Source organism: Saimiri boliviensis, chromosome 5, assembly GCF_048565385.1.
Source record: "Saimiri boliviensis isolate mSaiBol1 chromosome 5, mSaiBol1.pri, whole genome shotgun sequence".
Lineage (NCBI taxonomy): Eukaryota > Metazoa > Chordata > Mammalia > Primates > Cebidae > Saimiri > Saimiri boliviensis.
Genome location: NC_133453.1, coordinates 72,568,211 through 72,591,372, shown reverse-complemented (window position 1 = coordinate 72,591,372; position 23,162 = coordinate 72,568,211). Strand labels below are relative to the sequence as shown.

Sequence of the window (23,162 nt, the reverse complement as noted above, 5' to 3'; positions counted from 1 at the left end):
TTATTTTGTGTAATTTCCTACAAGAAAATATTTTTAGAGATGATAGGCATAGATTGTTTTTACTCAAGTAGATACACATTAACTATAAAGTGTTTGTCCCAGGAAATAACTTTTAAAATATGTTAAAAATCACATTTATTTATAGTTTTTCTATTCCAAATATTTTGTATTTTTCTCAACACAGAGATTTATGTCACTAACTCTACTTTTTCAAACTGGCGGCAGGCAGGTATCAGAAAGTCAAATTTACATGGCTACCAAACAAGGTCTTTTTTTTTTTTTTTTTTTTCCTCATGTCAACTTGCTGTTAAGTATTAGCAAGTGATAGTGATGGTGGCCAACTAAAAGGTATATGGCCAACTAAAAGCCAGACTCTGTCATGTTAGAATATGACCACAGTGTTACTATGTCTTCAGAGTTTTTAAAACAGAAATAATTTTTGTTTTAATTTTTGTAGATGTTACCTAATTAGAAACTTTAAAATCACTGTGTGGGCCAAATAAAGCATGTCCCCAGGCCACAGGGAGCATGTAGGCCATTAGGCAGAGATATGATTCTATAGAAATGATCACGATGCCCCTCATAGGGACCTTGGTTTTGGTCAGGTAGGTGCCCACTCTCCTTTGCTACTTCACTGTTTGTTTAATTGATACTTCCTATTTCTCAGTGTGTGCATAAGAAAGCCATAGAATAATCCCATTATATGGCTAATAGATGGAAAGACTTGTCATAAATGTAAAGAGCTGTCATTTGTGCCCACGCATTTTTTTAATATCTGCAGTTTTCAAGGATTGTTATTGCTCTCTCCAGCACAATGCTATTGGTAGCCTCAAATAAAATTTGATTATGCAAGGCATCTTGTTACATGGAATTCTGATTCTTTGAACTTGAAGAAATGAACATGGATTATTTATTTTTATACTCATTCTCAAGAAACTAAAGTATTTGTTCAATGTTCTATCTTCAGTTTTGAGAACATTCCTGAAAAATAGGAGTTTGTATAGAATTAATTGCAAGGCATCTTGTTATATGAATTTCCGATTCTTGAAGGAATGAACACAGTTTATTTATTTTCTATACTTGTTCTCAAGAAACTAACACATTTTATTCATTATTCTATCTTCAGTTTTGAGAACACTCCTGGGAAATGGGAATTTGAATAGAATTAATGTATTAATAAAAGTTTGCTATTTTATTCATGCATGCATTCCTCACTTATTCATTATGTGAACTTTTCCGTAGCACAAACTGTGTGTCAAATATATTATCAAATATCATTTGAAATATGTGGATTATTAACTAGGCTTAGGAAGCATTCTGCTTGAAAAAAATTACAGTGGTCTTCAATTTAATGAGATACAATCTACATTTAAAAGTATAAGCCCACATTTTGCCTTCAGTTTTTTTTTTCTCTTAATCATCCTTCCTAGAAAAGCATAATAAGATCAGATTGTACTATAACATCTCTGACTAAATGACTAACTGCTTCTTGGTTGAGGAGACTTTAAACACTGTATACCAAATACCCTTGAGGGAAAAAGTCTCATACATCTGCTGGCATTAATTTTATACTTTTTATTAGTTTAAGATATTGAGGTTTCTTAGTGTAAAGTTTTTTAACTTACTGCAAAAACTTTTTGCTAATACTATTTAATTAATAATGATAATATACCCTTGTTCACTTGACTATTCTGTACTAAGACAAATTTTTTAAAGTCAAATCTCAAAAATAGTATTTTTTATTCATTTGGATATCAAGATAAAAATGAAGTCTCAACTTCAGGCACATTCAAAAAACATGTTCTTGTAAAGAGTCATCTGTCTGTACCCTTATTTTTGGATGTTAAGACTTTTAGCAGTATGCCAACTGCTTCATTATATCAATCAATAATATACTTGCATCAGAATCATACTCTATAGTAAAATCAGGATTGGATCAGCAAAATTAATAAGAGCTCCAAGTTTCCAATTCATTCAGGGTCAACTGTTGTAACTTAACCGAAAATCAAGAGTAAGTCCACATGTAAAGATAAGGAGACACAAACTAGCATAATATGGCCTGTTTATATTGGTTACATTTAATGGATATATTCTTAACTTAACTCTGGATATGTCATCATACTGAATGGCCAATTTGAAGATTAGTGTGTCTGTACCATACAAATGTGGCTTATAAACAAAAAATATATACACATATATTTTTGAGGCTCATCTTTCTCATATTGAGTAATGCATCATTAACATTTATTGCTTACTAAAGGTAGCAGACAGAATAATGGTCTCCAGATAGAACTATGTCCCAATCCCCAGAATTTGTGAATACATTAAATTACATGGCAAAGAAAGAATTAAGATGCAATTGGAATTAAGGCTGCTACTTAGATAATTTTATGGCAATGAGATAATAGTCGCTTATCTGGCTTGGCTCAATGTAATCATAAGGATCCTTAAAAGTGGAAGACAGTGTCAGACAGATGGCAGGATCTGTCTGATAGAGCAAGGGCCATTAGCCCAGGAAAGTAGGCAATCTCTAGAAGCTGCAGAAGGCAAGGGAATGGATTGTACCTTCCAGTCAGCAGAACAGAATGCATACCTTTTGATACCTGTCAACACCCAGGAAGACTAATTCAGGACTTCTAACCTATAGAAGTGTAGGATCCTAAGATTATGCTGTTTTAGCCACTAAACTTGTGGTTGTTATAGCAGACAAGAAAAATAGTATACTAAAGAATCTCCATTTGTTTCCAGAAATTGTCACTGAAGTTGTATAAATAAAAAAGTTAAAATTTTTACTTTTCTTAAGGCACTGTCTATCTGTTTTCAGGAGACAATTCAGAGCAGCCAGGTCGAAACTTCAAGCAGCCAGGAAATGGCAAGAAATGAAGAAGAAGAGTCCAAAGTACAGAAAATTGATGTTCGTGGAACAGAAATGGTAACTATTCAGAAATATAGTACTTTCGAACCATTTCCAGGACTGTGTGGAAATTCTGACTCTGTTGTAAGCATTTGCATTTATTGTCATTTATGTATCTAGTATCAGTATCTGTCAGCGTTCCTCCACTTTCAAGTTGGAATTCTTTCAAAAGTAAAATAGGCACCCTCGAAAAGTGTGATAGCATTTTAGACGTCAATTCAAATATAGTCTAAGTGAATCTGTGTGTTAAAATAAGTGATCGATATAGTCTTAATTAGCATCTCTCAATGTACACTAAAGTCTTGGGTTAAAGTCACTGTAAAATGAAGAGTATGATTTGTAGTACTAAAATACTTCTTTAAAAAATTTATTTTCAATTTATCTTTAAATATAGGTTTCTCATCTTGAAAAGCACACCAAGGAAATAAACCAAGCATCTCAGTTTCATCAATATGTTCAAGAAACAGGTAAGAGTCTGGTATTATTCATCCTAATTCTCCTTTCTCCTATTGATGTGTTTGAGTTTGAATGGATGACTCCCAAAGCACAATCCTCCCCTCTGAGTAAATTTGGTAACTATGACTCTTGGTTCTAAAGATTCCTGAGTAGTATTTCTACACATGATTAGATTTTGCCTGTGGTCATAGGTGCAATAAGTTTCTAAAATAGTTTATCGCCCATCAACCCTATGACACATCCATTCTAAAGCCTAAAGCTAGCCACCTCTAAATTCCTTTTTGTCTCAGGGACCTACAGTAAAAATTGAAGTTTATCAAGCTCCTTGAGAATAGAATTGTTATCTAGACTGAATTAATTTTAATAACAGATTTTAAGCACTATTAACTCCAGCTCTCCAACCTGTAGATATGAGATTACACTACAGCTGAATTTGTGAAAGCTTGCACAAGACTGAACATAGTTTGTCTTGTCTATAAGAATAGAATGAGTTTTGCTACCCCAAAGAGCTAAAAAAATAATAATTAAGCCAACTGTGACTGAAATTTTACTTAATTACATATCTATATATTTATTTTGATTGTATTGCTTACAAAAGAAGGTCTTCTACAAATCCTTTTCTTGCTTTATAAATTTTATTATTTTTTCCTGAGCATAAAAGTAGAGCATGATTATAGAAAATTTGGAAAATCCAGAGATAACCAACATTTTTCTTCCTGTATTGTCTTACTATAGTTCTTTCTATATTCCTAAATTACATAATGGTACAATGCGATATGTATGCTTGTGCCTTGAATCTTTTTACTTAACTTAAATTGTGATAAGTTACCCATAGCATTATAATTTTATCTTTTTTATTTTTTGTAGAGACAGTGTCTGGCTATGTTGCCCAGACTGGTCTCACACTCCTGGGTTCAAGTAATCCTCCCACCTCAGCCTCCCAAAATATTGGGATTAAAGGCATCATCCCAGCCATGATTTCTTCTTAAACATAATTTTTAGTAATTACATAGTATTCCTGGTGTGTTTTCTGTTTACAGTCATTGATACACCTGAGGATGAAGAGACTTCAAAGGTTTCAACAAAGCTGTTAAAAGAGCAATTTGAAAAGTCTGCCCAGGAAAAGATTCTTTATTCTGACAAAGAGATGACAACCCCAGCCAAGCAGATTAAGGTAAAGTCATTTCTTTACACAGAAACATATTAAGTGTAAGACCAAGCTTAAATGCATAAGGTTTTCAAATTATTGAACATTTGAGGCAGCTTTTCAACAACAACAAAAAATCCTGAACTAGCATTTATTCGGTTCCATAAGGAGAATATTGACCTGCATGCAAAAGGAGGTAGAGCAAAAACTTTTCTCAATAGTGGAAAATAAGAGAAGAAAAAAGTATGTATTTTCTAAAGTCCAATAATTTACAGTAAGGTAATTAAATCAATTTTAAATGTCAGATGCTTACTCTGTTCTGTTTTAAATTCCAAGGAAAACAAAACAACCCTCAAAAGTACTTTAAGACTTTTACTATTTCCCTCTGGATTATTCTGCCTACCACATTAAGTAAAGGGGAAAAAATCAAGATTATGTGTAAGTTTTAAAATACTGAATCATCGATAGATTGAATGGCAAATATAACTTTACAAGTGAAAATGTGTTATAGGAACGATAGTGACAAACACTGACAATTATTCCTAAGTAGGTCTTTAAATGAGTATATCACATATTTTCCCAATGGAGATATCATAGGAGGATCCAGGTTACAGACCAATGAAGGGCAAGGCCTAGGAAGCCTCTGCCACTATGCTCACGTTTATAAGATTTGATTTTCTCTCCCCTAAAGATTGAAAGTGAATATGAAGAGACTTTAAAGCCATCATCAGTTGTGGGTACCTCTTCCACTTCTTGCATTTCAACCAGCCAGAGGAAGGAAACATCAACCACAAGATATAGTGATCACAGTGGCACTTCCTCAACTCTGGCACAAATTAATGCTATTTCTTCAGGAATGACAGAAGAATTTCCTCCTCCCCCACCTGATGTACTTCAAACTTCAATAGATGTGACAGCATTTTCCCAGTCCCCTGAACTGACCAGTCCTCCTAGAAGACCACCAGTCCCCAAAGACATATATTCTAAGCAAAGAAATTTGTATGAATTAAACCGTTTATATAAACACATCCATCCTGAGTTAAGAAAAAACTTAGAAAATGATTATATCAGTGAAGTTTCTGAGATTGTTTCTAGTCAAATGGACTCAGGGGGTTCAGTCTCAGCAGATGTACAACAAGCCCGATATGTTTTTGAAAATACAAACGACAGTTCTCGAAAAGATCTGAACTCAGAAAGAGAATACTTGGAATGGGATGAAATTCTGAAGGGGGAGGTGCAGTCTATTAGATGGATCTTTGAGAATCAGCCATTGGATTCCATCAACAATGTCTCTCCTGATGAAGGTGACATTGCCAGGGGCATTGCTGATCAAGAAATCATTGCTGGTGGCGATGTGAAATATACCACATGGATGTTTGAAACACAACCCATTGACACACTTGGGGCTCATTCTTCTGGCACTGTAGAAAATGCAGAGAAAATTCCTGAGCTAGCCAGAGGAGATGTCTGCACAGCTAGGTGGATGTTTGAAACAAGGCCATTGGATTCAATGAATAAAATGTATCAAAGTCAAGAAGAATCAGCGGTAACTATCAGTAAGGACATAACTGGGGGGGATGTCAAGACTGTGAGGTACATGTTTGAAACTCAACATCTAGATCAACTTGGACACCTTCATTCAGTGGATGAGGTTCACTTACTGCAGCTTAGGTCTGAGCTCAAAGAAATTAAGGGAAATGTTAAGAGAAGTATAAAATGTTTTGAAACTCAACCATTATATGTTATTAGAGATGGTTCAGGCCAAATACTGGAAATTAAAACTGTTCACAGGGAAGATGTTGAAAAGGGAGATGTAAGAACAGCACGGTGGATGTTTGAAACACAGCCGTTGGACACAATTAACAAAGATATCACAGAAATTAAAATTGTCCGAGGAATATCTATGGAAGAAAATGTCAAAGGTGGGGTGAGTAGGGCAAAGTGGTTATTTGAAACTCAACCTTTGGAGAAAATCAAAGAGTCAGAAGAGGTCATCATTGAAAAGGAAACAATAATAGGTACAGACGTCTCCAGAAAGTGTTGGATGTTTGAAACACAGCCATTAGACATTCTGAAAGAAGTTCCTGATGCGGATCCTTTACCGCATGAGGAGATAATAGGGGGTGATGTACAAAGTACTAAGCATCTGTTTGAAACACTTCCAATTGAGGCATTAAAAGACAGTTCTGATATAGGAAAGCTTCAAAAAATCACTGCCTCTGAAGAAGAAAAAGGGGATGTTAGGCATCAGAAATGGGTTTTTGAAACCCAACCTCTGGAAGAGATTAGAAAAGATAAAAAGGAGTACACACGAACAGTGAAACTTGAAGAAGTTGACAGAGGAGACGTGAAGAATTACACACACATTTTTGAATCAAACAATTTAATTAAATTTGATGCATCACATAAAATAGAGGTGGAAGGAGTCACAAGAGGTGCTGTAGAGTTAAATAAATCGCTCTTCGAGACAACACCACTGTATGCCATTCAGGATCACCTTGGAAAATATCATCAAGTAAAGACAGTCCAACAAGAAGAAATCATAAGAGGCGATGTAAGAAGCTGTAGGTGGCTTTTTGAAACAAGGCCCATTGACCAGTTTGATGAAAGCATTCATAAATTTCAAATCATTAGAGGAATATCTGCTCAAGAAATACAGACTGGAAATGTGAAATCTGCCAAATGGTTGTTTGAAACCCAACCTCTTGATTCAATTAAATATTTTAGTGATGTGGAAGAAACAGAAAGTAAAGCTGAACAAGCTAGAGATATTGTTAAAGGGGATGTCAAAACCTGTAAATGGCTTTTTGAAACCCAGCCAATGGAGTCTCTTTATGAAAAAGTTTCATTAATGACCAGCAGTGAAGAAATTCATAAGGGTGACGTCAAAACCTGTACTTGGCTCTTTGAAACTCAGCCACTTGATACCATAAAAGATGACTCGGAAACAACAGTCAAATTGCAAACTGTAAAACAGGAGGAGATCCAAGGTGGGGATGTTCGTACAGCATGTTTTCGTTTTGAGACAGAAAATTTGGACAGCATACAAGGAGAAGCAAAGGAAATCAAGCCTACTGAAATGGATATACAAGCTGGAGATGTTTCCAGCATGAAGTATAAATTTGAAAATCAGTCCTTAGATTCTATAAGTTCCTGTTCAGAGGAAGTTTTGAAAAAGATCAAAACCTTAAAAGCTGAAGATATTCAGAAAGGCAATGTTTTACATTGTAGGTGGCTTTTTGAAAACCAACCAATTGATAAGATAAGAGAAAGCCAAGGTGATGAATGTGTTAAGACGGTGACAGACATACAAGGTGGGGATGTAAGAAAGGAGTGCTTTATTTTTGAGACTTTTTCTTTAGATGAGATTAAAGAAGAATCTGACTATATCAGCACCAAGAAAACAATCACTGAAGAAATAACAAAGGGTGATGTAAGAAGCTACAGAATGCTCTTTGAAACCCAGCCACTCTATGCAATTCAAGACCGAGAAGGGCACTATCATGAAGTGACCACAGTTAAAAAAGAAGAGGTAATTCATGGAGATGTGCGAGGAACAAGGTGGCTTTTTGAAACAAAGCCACTAGATGCTATTAATGAATCAGAAACTGTGTATGTTATTAAATCTGTAACACAAGAAGATATTCAGAAGGGAGACGTTAGTTCTGTCAGATACAGATTTGAAACTCAGCCACTGGATCAGATTTCTGAAGAATCACATAATGTTGTGCCCACTCTTGATGATATTCAAGGTGGCAATGTAAAGACAAGTAAACAATTCTTTGAGTCTGAAAATTTTGATAAGAAAAATTATATACGAACAGTAAGTGTCAATGAAATCCAAAAAGGCAATGTTAAAACATCTACTTGGTTATTTGAAACCCATACTATAGACAAACTGAGAGGAGAAGGTTTAGAATACGAAAATATCAAGACAGTCAGCCAGGAAGATGTACAGAAAGGTGATGTTAAACAGGCTGTGTGGCTTTTTGAAAACCAAACTTTGGATTCTATTACGGAAGCACATAAAGGTATCACAAAAATGACCAAGGAAGAAATCCCTCCTTCCGATGTCAAAACAACTACATGGCTCTTTGAAACAACACCCCTTCATGAATTTAATGAAGCGAGAGTAGAAAAGATAGAAATTGTTGGCAAGAGCATTAAAGAAACCTTAGAAGATCTCTACTCTCAGAAAGTTATCCAGGCTCCTGGAATCATCATTGAAGCTGATGAAGTTGGGGATGTTCGAATGGCAAAATACAAGCTAATGAACCAAACATCTCCTGAGATACAGAAAGAAGAAATTATTAGGGCTGATCTCAGAAATATAATGGTGAATCTACTTTCCAAAAGAGACTGTACCAAAAGAGAGATTTTGGTTAGTGAAGAAGAGAAGGGAAATGTTAATTTGACTAAAACTCAATTATTAAACAGATCAGCTGAATTTCATGCTGAAAAAGAAGAGATAGTGAAAGGTGACATACGACAAGCAATAAAAAACCTGTTCTCTGAGGAAAGATCTGTAAAGAAAGGCATCTTAATTCAGGAAGATGAAAGAGGAGACATTAACATGACTATCTATTGTCTTCTTCATGAAAATGATGGTGACACAATTGAGCGTGAAGAAATAATAGGAGGTGATGTCAGAAGTACCATTCATAATTTATTGTCTTCCACATCAAACAATAAAATATCTGAAAGGGCTAAAATTGAGGCCTCTGAGAGGGGAAATGTTCAGTTTTTTACAACTTGCATAGAAACTGGAGCTTTGGATTATCTCAAACAACTCCAGACAGGGTCAAATGAAACACTAACAGCTAAGAAACAAGACAGAGAGGAAGAAATCATTGGTGGTGATGTTGAAGGCACAAAACTATTACTAAATAAAAGGCAGTCTCTGGTTGAACGTACTGTTAGTGAAACTGACATCATCCCTGGAGATGTACGTAATACAGCTAAGGTTTTTATGATGGAGCCTCAGAGTGCACCCAAAGAAGAGATTATAAAAGGTGACTTGACATCAACCATAAATTCCCTCAGCCAGGCCATAAATCAGAAAATGGCGATGAAAACAGAAGAAACTATAAAAGATAGCATGCTAACCACACTCAAGTCACTTAAAGAATCAAGCCATCGATGGAAAGAATCTATACAGCCTGATGCCATTCCTGGTGATATTGAGCATGCTATTGAATGCCTTGAAAAAGCTACAAATACAAGGACAGAAATTCTGAAAAAGGAGCTTCTCCGAGATGACCTGGAAACATCATTAAGGTCTTTGAAAAAAGCACAAAGAAGTTTCAAAGAGGTAGATAAAGAAGGTGTAATCAAAGAAGATGCTCAAGTTGTGATGGTAGGATCCTCAGGAGAGCAGAGTACAGACATTCATCAGATTGCTGTCCAGAAGAACAAAAATAGTCTTCTTCAGCCAAGGCCAGGACCATTTGAGCCAGCAGCCAGGTGGCAAGGGGGAGGAGATACTCTCAGTCAAACTATGGGAAAATCTTGTCATGGCAGTTTAATAGATGAAAGAACTGAGGTTAATCTTTCAAAAGCCCCCAAAGGCACTGTAAAGATTGTCATAGATCGTGAACAAAACAATGATGCTCTTGAAAAAAGCCTTAGAAAACTATCTAATTCACATCATAAATCTATTAAAAATGTATTGGAATCAGAAGATAAAATGGGTGCCTGGACTGACATCACAGGAGAACCGCATCTTAGAGATCAATATATGAGCAGACAATTAACTTCAACTGTGTCAGTTAAGAATGATCTAAAAACTAAAGAATCAGACAGAGCAGTGAGAGAGCTGAAGACGGATGATGTCTTTAATTCTACCCAATCTTTTGATAAGACTGTTGGAAAGCAACAAACATATGAACTGAGAAATGACCACCAGAAAATGGAGGCTTTCCATACAAAGAGTCCTAAAAAGACCAAAAGTATTAAAATATTAACAGATACACAAAACTCCAAACCCAGTCCCACCCAGCAACCAGTCAGCATGCCAGTTGGAGGAACTTATGACATATCAGGGGACTTTCAAAAGCAAACTTTGTTAAAGCAAGAAACAAAATATTCTAATAAGGATATAAAGAAAAAGAATATAAACCTTCAACCAATGTGGCAGCCTTTGCCTGTAAAGCAAGACATATCCAATGTAACAGAAGTAAAAGTCTCTGAAAAAAGTCACAATACATTTAAGGCAACCAACGAACAGCAGGAGACTGATGTTGATTTGAAAAGCCAGGACTTTCTAATGAAGACAAATACTTCCAAAGACTTAAAAATGGCAATGGAAAGGTTCTTGAATCCAATCAACTTTAACCCTGAGAATACTATAAAAGAAAGTGAGTGCCCTCTTCCACCTCCATCTCCACCTCCTCCACCACCTTCTAATGGATCATCTGAAATTGAATTTCCTCTTCCTCCTCCACCTCCTTTAATGATGTTTCCTGAAAAAAATGGGCTTCTTCCCTCACTGTCCACAGAGAAGATAAAGGCTGAATTCGAAAGCTTTCCAGGCCTCTCTCTTCCTCCACCTCCAGTAGATGAGAAATCTGAAAGAGAAAGTCCATCGATGTTTCTACCGCCTCCTCCTCCTCCAACTCCATCTCAAAAATCAGGACATCTCCTTTCCTCCTCTGCTCCAGAAAAGCACAGTGGAGCCTTCATGCAACAATATTTCCAAAAAGAAGCCTTAAAGTCTCAGAATTCTCAGGCTAAAATCATAGTAGGAAAATCAGGTGAGTTGCCACCTCCCACATTGCCCAAACCCAAACTTCCCAAGCATATAAAAGAAAATAAGAACCATCTTTCCCCCAAGGTTGAATTGGAAAACTCTCTGTCAGATATGGAATGCAAAATTACTACCTCAAAGGATCAGAAAAAAGTAATGATTACAACCAGCAGTGAACACACAGAGACAAAGCAGAACATTATTAGAAAGAGTCTTGATGAAAGAAAGCAATTATCTATTGACTCTGCAAATTGTCTCTCACACACAGTTCCAGTAACTTCAGCACCCATGAAAAAACAGATTGCACCTGTCGTAAAATCTCATTCATTTCCAGAGAGTTCAGAACAGCAAAGTCCAAAACCTTATATGAGAAAATTTAAGACACCTTTAATGATTGCTGAAGAAAAATATAGACAACAAAAAGAAGAACTAGAGAAACAGAAACAGGAGAGTTCTTACTACAACGTTGTTAAAACTGAAAGCCAAACTCAACACACATTAGAGGTGGAAAAGGAAATGCCGTTACAAAAAAATAATGAGGAGGTTTCCCTATCTGGAATTGATTCAGAGTGCACTGAGGTTCAACCCAACGAAGGCTCTCAAAGTAATGCTCAGGTACTAGGAGTGTGTTCTGATAACCAGCTCTCCACACCATCACCAGTGACAGTCGCTGCCAAGAGGCTCCAACATGTTTTAGCAGCCTCAGAAGACAAAGATAAGATGAAAAAGGAAGTTTTACAAAACCCAAGGGACATTACGCAATCCAAATCAGCTTGTGAAATTAAACAGAGTCACCAAGAATGTAGTACCCAACAAATACAACAGAAGTATTTGGAGCAGTCACACGTGCCCCAAAGCAAACCAATTTCCCCAAATTTCAAAATTAAAGCCATCAAGCTTCCAACTCTAGATTATACATTAAACAAAACAGACCACAGCTATGAAAGTCCTAAACAGCAGTCTGAAGTTGATGTTCCAACCATTACCAAACAACAATATCTGGAAACCAAGAAAACTGAAGGAAGCACTGAATATAGTCATAAGCAATCTCTGGCTGAAAGACATTATCAATTACCTAAGAAGGAGAAAAGAGTGACAATAAAAGTGCCTACAGAATCCATACAGAAGAACCATGAAGATAAGCTCAAGACAGTTTCTGGGAAGCAAAGAGAATTTGGGGGATCTAAAACAGGAAAATTACCAGGAAGTGAAGAAAAAGATCAGGGACCATCAATAATTGGTCCAAAAGAAGAGAGATTAATAACTGAAAGAAAACAAGAATATTTGAAGAACAAATCCGCACCAAAGGTCATCAAGCAAAAGGTTATTGATGCACATGTTGATTCACAGGCTCAGAATTTTCAGCAAACACAAATAAAGACCTCTGAAAGTAAAGCTGAACATAAAAAATCGCCCCAGCCATATAATAGTCTGCAGGAAGAAAAATGTCTCAAAGTCAAGGACATAGAACAGAAACAAGTCTTCTGTAATGCTAAAGATTCAAAGCAAGAGATTACACAGAACAAATCTTTCTTTTCCTCCGTGAAAGAATCCCAGCAGGATGATGAAAAATGTGCCGTAAATATAGTGGAATTCTTGAGAAAACGTGAAGAACTACAACAGATTTTGTCTAGAATAAAACAGTTTGAAGCAGAGCCAAATAAAAGTGGCCTTAGAACATTTCAGACACTGTTAAATACTATCCCAGGATGGCTGATAAGTGAAGAAAGGAGAGAAGATGCAGTTCATATTGCCATGGAGAATAATTTAGAAAAACTAAAAGAAGAAATAACACATATTAAAACTCAAGCAGAAGATATGCTTGTGTCCTATGAAAATATAATTCAGACAGCCATGATATCCTCCAAAACAGGAAAACAGGGAAATAAACCCACTAGTCTTGATGAAACCTCATCCAAAGTATCTAATGTTAATGTCAGCAAAAATAAACATAGTGAACAGAAAGAAAATAAAATTGCCAAAGAGAAAACAGTACAGCACCAAGTAGCAGCTCATCATGAAGCAACTGTGCATAGTCATGTGAAAACCCATCATGAAATTAAACTTGATGATAGCAAGATTTCTCTTCCCTCATTAAAAACACGCCCACCGTCACCAACTTTTATCACAATAGAATCTACTGCCCGGCGAACAGAAACTCCTACTAAGGATAAGCTGTCTCAGTCCCCTGAAAATGACAGTTACATTGAACCCCCACCAAGAAGGCCCATGTCACAAACATCTGAAATTCACAGAACAAACACTTCCCCTTCTTCACCCAGGAGTCGCTCTGAACAACTTGTCAGACTGAAAGACACCACTGCAAAGTTATCCAAAGGGGCCATCCCATGTCCAGCAGTAACCTCGGTTCCGATTGTAGAGAAGAGATCTGAAATCATCATGTCTCCTGCAACACTTCGTCGTCAAATTAAGATAGAAACTCATGGTAGGGACTCTTCGCCTACAATCACAATACCAGTAAATATAAATCATGCTGCTAGTGGTTCCTTCAGAGAATCTGTGGAAGCTCAAGAGGAAGTCAGGAAAGTGGAGAAAAGGGCTACTTATGTTCACAAAGATGGACTAAATTCCACTGATCACATAGTGCCCGATACTGAAAGTTATGAGGCAGTTGAAATCATCCACAAGGTCGAAGTGCCTCCTTGCCTATCAGAGCACACACAGAGACATGAAGCAGCCAACCGAACTGTTCAAATGACTGAAAAATTTGTGAATGACCATGAAAATGAAATAAACAGATGGTTCAGGGAGTTTGAGCATGGCCCAGTTTCTGAAGCAAATTCAAATAGAAGAGCTTATGCAAATGGAGAAACAAACCATAATATAAAACAAGAAAGTCGTACATTTTGTAAGGAGGAATTTGGATTAACATCTTCAGGAAACACAAGTTTTACAGACTTTTCTTGCACACATCCTAGAGAGCTGCAAGAAAAGATTCCTGTTAAACAGCCCAGGGTCTACTCTGAAACAAAGTCTCTAAGTGAACATTTCTCAGAAGTGGATGCATTTGAGAGTCAAATTGTTGAGTCAAAGATGAAAACCTCTTCATCACATAGCTCAGAAGCTGGCAAATCTGGCTTTGACTTCAAGCATGCTCCACCAACCTACGAGGATGTCATTGCTGGACATATTTTAGATATCTCTGATTCACCTGAAGAAGTCAGAAAAAAATTTCAAAAGACATGGCAGGAGAGCGGAAGAGTTTTTAAAAGCCTGGGATATGCAACCTCAGATGCTTCTTCAACTGAGATGAGAACCACCTTCCAAGAGGAATCTGCATTTATAAGTGGTATATGTGCTTGCAAAATGTTAAAGTTTAACCATTTAAAGGCATGTGTTCCACAGCCAAAATGATGTGTAGTTAAAAAGAGTATGTGGAAATAACCAAACAATATAACCTAAAACTAACAGCTTCTCGTGTATGCTTATATAATCTTCATATGCTTGCTTTTACAACTTTCTTTTTACAAAAGCATATAGTATTATTCATTTGTACTGTGTGAAATAACAAATACTATTAAACAGATTACTGAGACTTATTATCAAAGTAAGTAAGGCTTTGGATAAAGCAACAGGTATAGCCCTAATTTCATTTCATACAGTTATTCTAGACAATAATAAATAATATCCTTTGACCTAATACTGACATATTTTTAACTGTCAGGTTTAAATGATCCTTACATTGAATTCAGTACAGACTGGTAGAAGTTCAAGACACAATTTACATTCTTCAAATGTGCTTTAGTGTTTTTTGTTAGCCTGTATCTGACAAAAGTGTAGGTGTGAAATTAGACCTTTTATATATTCAACTATTGATATTGAGCTGGATACAGTTAGTTTTCTCTGGTGCCATATTTTTTATAACTGATTTTTTCACTTTTCTAAAAATAAACTCTAAATCACTGCTCTATCGACCTCATTCACAAATGAGCATAAACAATACATTTTTAAAAAATTGATTATATTTGGAAGGGCAGAGATTTAAATCATATAAACTTAGTATATGATTTTTAACAGAGAGCAGTTCATTTTCCTACTTCTTACAATTAATGAGGCTTCATGAGAAAAGAATTTTACATAATTAATGTGCATCATTAGTTTAATCCATTCTTTTAGACATATTGAAAGAAATAGCAAGCTTAAAAATAAAAAATGCTGAAACTAATAATTATGCCTCCATCATATTTGCAACATATGTGTCTAGTTTATCAGGTTAATATGGTTCTTAATGTGCTTGCTTCTGGCATAATTAAGCAAAGCTGTCTAATTAATTTCAAATGCTCAGCTTCTGTTAAGATAGCACAAAAACACATAGAACATACAAAGAAACTTGGGATAAACATAAAAATTTGTCCTCTACTAGAACCAAATAAGCAAAGGAGTTCTCTCAGTGGCCCCGATTCAACATCTAGGCATGAAGGTAGATAAAATTATTTGTATAATGGACCCTGCTCTTATAAATAACTAATACCAAAACTTAGTCATTCTCACCAGATTGCTGTGAGGACAAAAAGCAATTCTGAAGTGAAATTTCTGTGTTAGTTTTTGTTTTGTTTTATTTTGTTTTGTTTGTTTGTTTGTTTGGAGATGGAGTCTCGCTCTGTCACCCAGGCTGGAGTTCAGTGGCCCAATGACGGCTCACTGCAACCTCCACCACCAGGATTCAAGCCTTCCCCTGCCTCAGCTTTCCAAGTAGCTGGGACTACAGGTGCCCACCACCACACCTGGGTAACATTTAGTATTTTTCACTGTGTTACCCAGGATGGTCTCGATCTCCTGATCGTGTGATTGCCGTCCTTGGCCTCCCAAAGTGCTGGGATTACAGGTGTGAGCCACTGCACCCAGCCAGTTCTGTGTTAGCTTTAAACAGCTATACAAATACTGGTTAGTAATAGAACCACTATTATTCATAGGGGCTAACATTTAAATGAAAGTAGCAGGAAGTGAGTGAGTGTAGGTGCTTTGGAGGAGCAAGAAAAGATGTAGGAAAACTATATAAAACAGATGTGAGAATCCAAAAAGCTCCAAAATCTAAAGCCAGTTTGAGGACAAATGACCCTGAGTGTTTTAATGTATTCAGGAGTCTCATACCTTACAGTTAACAGTTGATATCTTATAGTCAACCCTAAGCCATTGAGAAAATATTGAAACAAATACAGTGTCCTTGGCTTAAAAAATATATATGTATATATTTTAGAAAGAGCTATCTAAAATGCTTTAAGAAGTAAAAGCTTTGGACCAGGTTAGGTATAAGCCTTTATATACAGGGAAAAGTCAGTTATCTAGAATGATAAGTTCTCTCGGGGCTCTCCATTGCTGAGTATTATTTTATATACATATATATGATATAGATATATCCAGGTAGTGCTCGACTTATGACCACGGTCAGGACCGCAGAACGGTCGTAACATGATTTGGTCGTAAGTTGAGTAGGCTATATGTACAGTTGAAATGGTACACACGGAGATGGTAGTGCTGCCAGAAGCTGGTCCGCATTGTTGTATGCCAGCTGGGCAACGTTTGCGCTGCCAGATGTGGAGCAGTCGTGGCTATCCATTGTGGTCGTAAAGTCGAATGGTCATAAGTTGCATAGGTCGTAAGTCGATCAATGCCTGTATGTATATAACATATGTTCATTAGACATATAAGTACATTAAAACATACATATATAACAAAAATATTTTACTCATGCATATTTTCTTAAAATATAAATGTCTACTTGTACAATCTGTAAATGGTAGAGGTACTAGAGTAATGCAGATTATCCTACCAGAACCTTAAACCTGATGATAGGCTAGCCTCTGTCCAGAGAAGCATCATAAGGACAATAGTCTTAGAGCTTTCCACTTTAACCGCATGGCCAGTTAATATGTGGTTGTTTTGCTTTGTTATGTTTTCACAATATGATTGAAGATAACACTACAAGGCCTTTGTAAATTTTTATTTTTAGAAACTGCTGCTCCAAGACAAGAAAATATGTATACTTTGTCAAAAGACAGTTTATCCAATGGAGTGCCTAGTGGCAGACAAGCAGAATTTTCATAAGTCCTGCTTCCGATGCCACCATTGCAACAGTAAACTGAGGTAAAATGCTTTGTTTTCTTTGCCACAAATATTCCAGGAGCCTGCAGTATATGTATAACCTCATATATCTAGGGAGATGCATATTTTTCCAGATCTTGCTGCTGCATCGGTTAATAAACCACACAGCGGAATTTGCTCATGTTCTGTTATGCATTTCTGTGACATTTTTCCTTTAGGAATTTTACTTTCTGAATTAAATCCAAAAGCATCCCTTTTGTCCAAACACAAAAATCACACAGATGAGAAAGGTTAGGAGTTACTGTGCAAATCAAGATTTTTTAAGTTAGTATGCTAGTCTAAAGTTTAGACTCTAGATCAGGAGGTATTTTGTTAAGGGCTGTATCATAAGTAATTTTGGCTTTGCAGGCCACACTGCTTCTGACACTACTCAATTTCTATTAGAGTGTGAGAGCAGCCACAGATAACTAAACAAATGGGTGTGGTTGTAAATAAGTGGGCTTGGCTGTGTTTCAATAAAACTTCATATACCAAAACAAGTGGTGAGTAGGTTAGAATATACATGTCTTTGAAGGAGACTAAGTTTTTAAAAATGAAATTGAAATTTAGAAAAATATTAGTGACATATAAGAGAAAAACTCTGTTTTTTCTCTGGAGCAAACAGAAACACCCTATCGACACAGTTAAAATACATTCATTTTCCAAAACTCTTGAAGTAAATGCATTCAATGTGACATTTGGTGTGACTGTAGTCTGAGATGCTAAAATTGATTTTTTTTTTTTTTGGCTAAATCTAATGTGCATCTCTCAGACTATTTTTTTCTGACTTTAATTGGCAATGTCAAATACCCCTCATGGCAACATTGTTTTCCCTTGGTTTCCATGACAACAGAGTATAATGGCTTTCCGCCTGCTCCTTGGGTGCTTCTCAGGCACCTGTGTTGGGGGACTCTCTGTCCATTACCAAGATGTAAGAGGTCCTCAGAATCATGTTATGGGAATTTATTCTTCTCAATGTTTATCTTCTTTCTAGTGAATCACATCCACTCCCATGATTTAAATCATCTATGTGATAATGACACTGAAGTCCGTACTGCTAGGTCAAATCTCCCTGTGTATCCGACGCTTATATCTCAATGGCTGATACACTTCTCCAATTAGATTTCTCATAAGTACAGCAAACTCAATATGCCCCATTTTCTTCTGTCTAAATTCCTTTTTTGACTGTACAGTCTTTACGCTATTGTATCAGTAAATTACATTACCATTAACTCAATGTCCAAAGCATGAAGTTATCTTTGGCTCCTTCCTCTCCTTCATTCCCCACATTCTCTTTCATTCCCTACATTCAAGCCAAGTCCTGCAATTTCTGCCCCATAAATACCTCTTAAGCTATATATGTTTCTCCATTCCCATAGCAAGTATTATCCATTAGCACCACTAATTTCATTATCAAAGCATTTAAAAATGACATTTGCCCTCCCCATTTTTTAAATTACTATAACACAGCTCCAGTTTCGGGTCACATAGCCACTACATTCCATGTTATCTCCCTATGCCCTTATTTCATCTTAGTTTTCAGGTTGCAAGATATTACTGCCCACCACCAATGCTTACATTGATGTTTCTGCAGCTGTTCTGATATTAAAGCTTGGTTTCTAGTAGTTTTCAAAAAAAAAAAAAAAACTCTCATGGAAACAATATTCCCTGAATTCTTACATGCTGATAACAATTTGTCTGTGACCTTTATAGCGAAAAGCCAGTTTTGCTGAAATTAAAATCTTCGGCTTACACTTTCTTTCATTGTATTTTTTGATACATTATTTTATTTTCTTCTGGCATAAAGTATTGGAATAGCCTGATAACAATCTAATTTTCTTTTCCTTGTAAGACATATATTTTTTCTTAAAGATATCCAGGGATTTTTAATTTTTACAATTTCAAATCTAGTAATTTTATTAGATTAGTTCTTGGCATTGGTAATTATTCATTAGTGTCAGTTATCCAATGTACTCTTTCTATATGTTGATCTTTGCACACTTTTTTTGTATCAAGAAAGTTTGTTTTAATTATAGATATTTAATATTTAATCTGTTTCATTATATAGTTTTCTTCTTCAAGATTCCTATTAGCAATACTTCGAATTTTTGCCAATTTTAATATGTCTCTTTCTCTCAATTTTTAAAAATATTTATTTCTTTCTGATTTTGAAAGGTTATGTTTTCATTCTTCCGTTTCTCTTCTTAAGTCACTTTTTATTGTCTTTATTTGCTCTTGTATTTCTTTTAGTTTAGTTTGTGTTGCTGAGATTTTTCTCTTTTATTTCTATTTTCACCTGATTTCTGGCACCTCACTTATGAGATTTTAAATTCTGATTCACGATGTTCTTTCAGGTCTTTTGTCATGTTCTTAATGTCTTTTAACTCATTTTTAAATCATAGATTAAATTTTTGATATTTTTTAGAGCATGTTTTTCTGGCATGTTTTCATTATCAACAGGGATATTATAATGCCCTTTGCTCTTTTATTTTCTTTTAATAACTTTTTATATTATTTACCTTGATACATTTATGTTGCTTATTTTTATATAACATTAGTTTTCCCAAACCTCAGAAAAAGGAAAATCAGGATGGTTTTTGTAACTTCACAGAGCTACGTCTTTTAGTTTTCACATACTGCTCAGAAAAACAAGGCAGCTTGATTTCTAAAATTTCCTGGCTTGGCTCCTCTTCTTCATATTTATCAGAACCTTCTCTTTCATTTCTGTAGTCATTATCCTCCTCAATCTTGACTCCACTCTCCTATTTTTTTTTCTCATTTTGGGATTCTGTTTAAAAGGGGACCCCAGTTTTTAGAGTTCAACCTCATTAGCCTCTTCAAGTCTTCCTTACCACAGGGCCCTTGTACTCCCTGTCTATTGGAAAAGACAAAACTTCTCCCAGTTTCAGCTGCTGTTCTCTGATTGGCATTTGATACTTCCCAGGAAATATTAGTTGGTTATTTTGTGGTCTCATATTTTCAGGTCCATCAGACATCTTCTTTGCTCCCTCTGCTATCACCAATACAGATGAGACCATCATGCTGCTCTTGTGTCTGTTGGTGGTTTCTTTGTATTTTGGTGTTGAGGAGGCTACCTTGTCACTTCATTTTGTTGTAAATATTACCTATTGGTTTTAACTTCTGCTATCTAGTGGTCATATCTGTTTTATTTTTACATTCATAGATATTCAAAAACTGTGCTGCTGCCTCTGACAAGAGTTCATTTTAATTTTAAATCACTCAGTGTAGTAATCTCTTTAAAGAGGCCACCTATGCAATTGTTAGGCATGCTTTCCAGCTCATTCAAAATCTAGTTAACAAAGATGTTCATATAGTTGATTTGTATGTGTATGCTACTCAGGATTTATTGGAAATTGCAACCCCTCACATAAACCATTGAATTAGCACAGGTTGGTCCTATCATTCTGCACCAGCTATAACTATATGTGCATTACCCTATAATAGCTATTATGCCAATACCTGACACACATCATGAAATTCTAAACACTGCAAGACACATATCATACAAAGTATTGGTGATAATATTATCTAACAGAAATGTTCAACTATTAGGATCATTCCCATTTCTAGCAACTTGAGGTTGCTAGTCTGTAACGCATTGAAATAATTAATCCCCAATTCCCTATGAACTTACAGTAAATACAAAGTGCTAAGTGTTCTTTTTCTTTTTGGCAGTTTGGGAAATTATGCATCACTTTATGGACAAATATACTGCAAACCTCACTTTAAACAACTTTTCAAATCTAAAGGCAATTATGACGAAGGTTTTGGACACAAGCAGCATAAAGATCGATGGAAATGCAAAAACCAAAGCAGATCAGAGGAGTTTATGCCTAAGGAAGAACCAAATACGTGTAAAAATGCTGCAGAAAGCATCCTTGTACCTGGAGATCTTAACGAACATTTAGATGCTGGTAACAGTGAAGGGCAAAGAAATGACTTGAGAAAATTAGGGGAAAGGGGAAAGTTAAAAGTTACTTGGCCTCCCTCCAAGGAAATGCCTAAGAAAACCTTTCCCTTTGAGGAAGAGCTCAAAATGAGTAAACCTAAATGGCCCCCTGAAACGACAACCACTATATCCCCTGAATTTAAAAGTGAATCTCTGCTAGAAGATGTTAGAACTCCAGAAAACAAAGGACAAGAACAAGATCACCTTCCCTTCCTGCAGCCTTATCTGCAGTCCACCCATGTTTCTCAGAAAGAGGATGTTATAGGAATCAAAGAAATGAAAATGCATGAAGGAAGAAAAGATGAAAAGAAGGAAGGAAGGAAGAATGTGCAAGACAGGCTGAGTGAGGCTGAAGACACAAAGAGTAACAGGAAGAGTGAAATAGATCTTAATGACAGCAATAATGTGGTTGTGCAGAGAGCTGGAAAGGAGAAAAATGAAAAAACTAACCCAACTAATGGTGCAGAAGTCTTACAGGTTACTAACACTGATGATGAGGTGATGCCAGAAAATCATAAAGAGAACTTGAATGAGAATAATAATAACAATTATGTAGCAGTGTCATATCTGAATAATTGCAGGCAGAAGACATCTATTTTAGAATTTCCTGATCTATTACCCTTGTCAAGTGAAGCAAATGACACTGCAAGTGAATATCAAATTGAGAAGTTAGAAAATACATCTAGAATCTCAGAGTTACTTGATATATTTGAATCTGAAAAGACTTATTCGAGGAATGTGTTAGCAATGGCTCTGAAGAAACAGACTGTCAGAGCAGCTGCTGGCAGTCCTGTGCAGCTTGCTCCAAAACCAAGCCTCAGCGGGGGCCTTATGGCAAAGGGGGAAAGTTCAATCATTTCTCCTGAAACAAGCCTCTTAAACATTAAAGGAAACCATTCAAAGAACAAAAATTTACACTTTTTCTTTACTAACACTGTGAAAATCACTGCATTTTCCAAAAAAAAAGAGAACATTTTTGATTTTGATTTGATAGATTCTATAGATCAAATTAAAGATATGCCATGCTTGGATTTAAGGGAATTTGTAAAGGATGTTAAACATTGGCATGGTGAAACAATAGAAGCTGCCCGCAGTAATGGAAACGCAGTTTTTGATGCCCTGAGCCATGAATGTACAGCTAAGCCTTCGATTCCCAGAGTGGAGGTGCAGTCTGAACACCTCACAGTGGAAGAGCAGATTAAAAGAAATAGGTGCTACAGTGACACTGAGTAAAATACTTCTGGCCACTGGCAGTCCACGATCAGGCACTGAGAGATGTTGATGTTTGGAAGTAAGACTTTATGAATTTGGATGCCTTTCTGAGGAACATGTTGTAAACATAATGTTCAGAAATCTCATGTCTATCTCAATGGGATATTTCTTATACCTTGTCATTTTTGTCATAATTCATTTACATCTACTTTTGTTTCAAATGGGATGAAGAGACGAAACAATATGGATATGTTTTCCATTCATATGGCACTTCAGCATATTGTTCTGTTTTCCTATATAACATCATGGGTGTGATTTTATATTGCTGATATTTGTCACAATTATTATACCTTCTCTATAATTTCTTCTGAAATAAAATTGAATCACCTAAGGTGCAAACCCAAATACTTCTGTAACTTTTTGCAATATATACTGCCATTCTAAGTACATACACTCTTTATGACTTGGGAAGTATTTGTTTGGAAGCAAGTATTTACCACACACACACCAAAATAATACTGAAAAAAATAAAATACTAAACTGAAGGCACAGTATTATTAGAAAGCATAACATTTTCATTTTCTCTTTAACTCTACATTTTAAAGATATGAGGGTT

The 23,162-nt window shown here is 35.8% G+C and overlaps 1 protein-coding gene across 3 annotated transcripts in view; it reads left to right on the top strand.

Moving 5' to 3' along the window:
• XIRP2 (xin actin binding repeat containing 2) overlaps positions 1–22,951 on the top strand; it is a 71,862-nt gene extending 48,911 nt beyond the window's left edge. Inside the window, exons 4-9 of one of the 3 annotated variants that reach the window (XM_003921911.4) lie at positions 2,825–2,932; positions 3,309–3,381; positions 4,411–4,544; positions 5,209–14,572; positions 17,234–17,367; positions 21,061–22,951. In XM_003921911.4, the coding sequence (XP_003921960.3) occupies positions 2,825–2,932; positions 3,309–3,381; positions 4,411–4,544; positions 5,209–14,572; positions 17,234–17,328 (9,774 nt within the window). In that variant the 3' untranslated portion in view covers positions 17,329–17,367; positions 21,061–22,951. The remainder of the gene's footprint in view (positions 1–2,824; positions 2,933–3,308; positions 3,382–4,410; positions 4,545–5,208; positions 14,573–17,233; positions 17,368–21,060) is intronic. The other 2 variants (XM_074399547.1, XM_074399548.1) reach the window with 2 other exon arrangements.
• Positions 22,952–23,162: the final 211 nt, after the last annotated feature.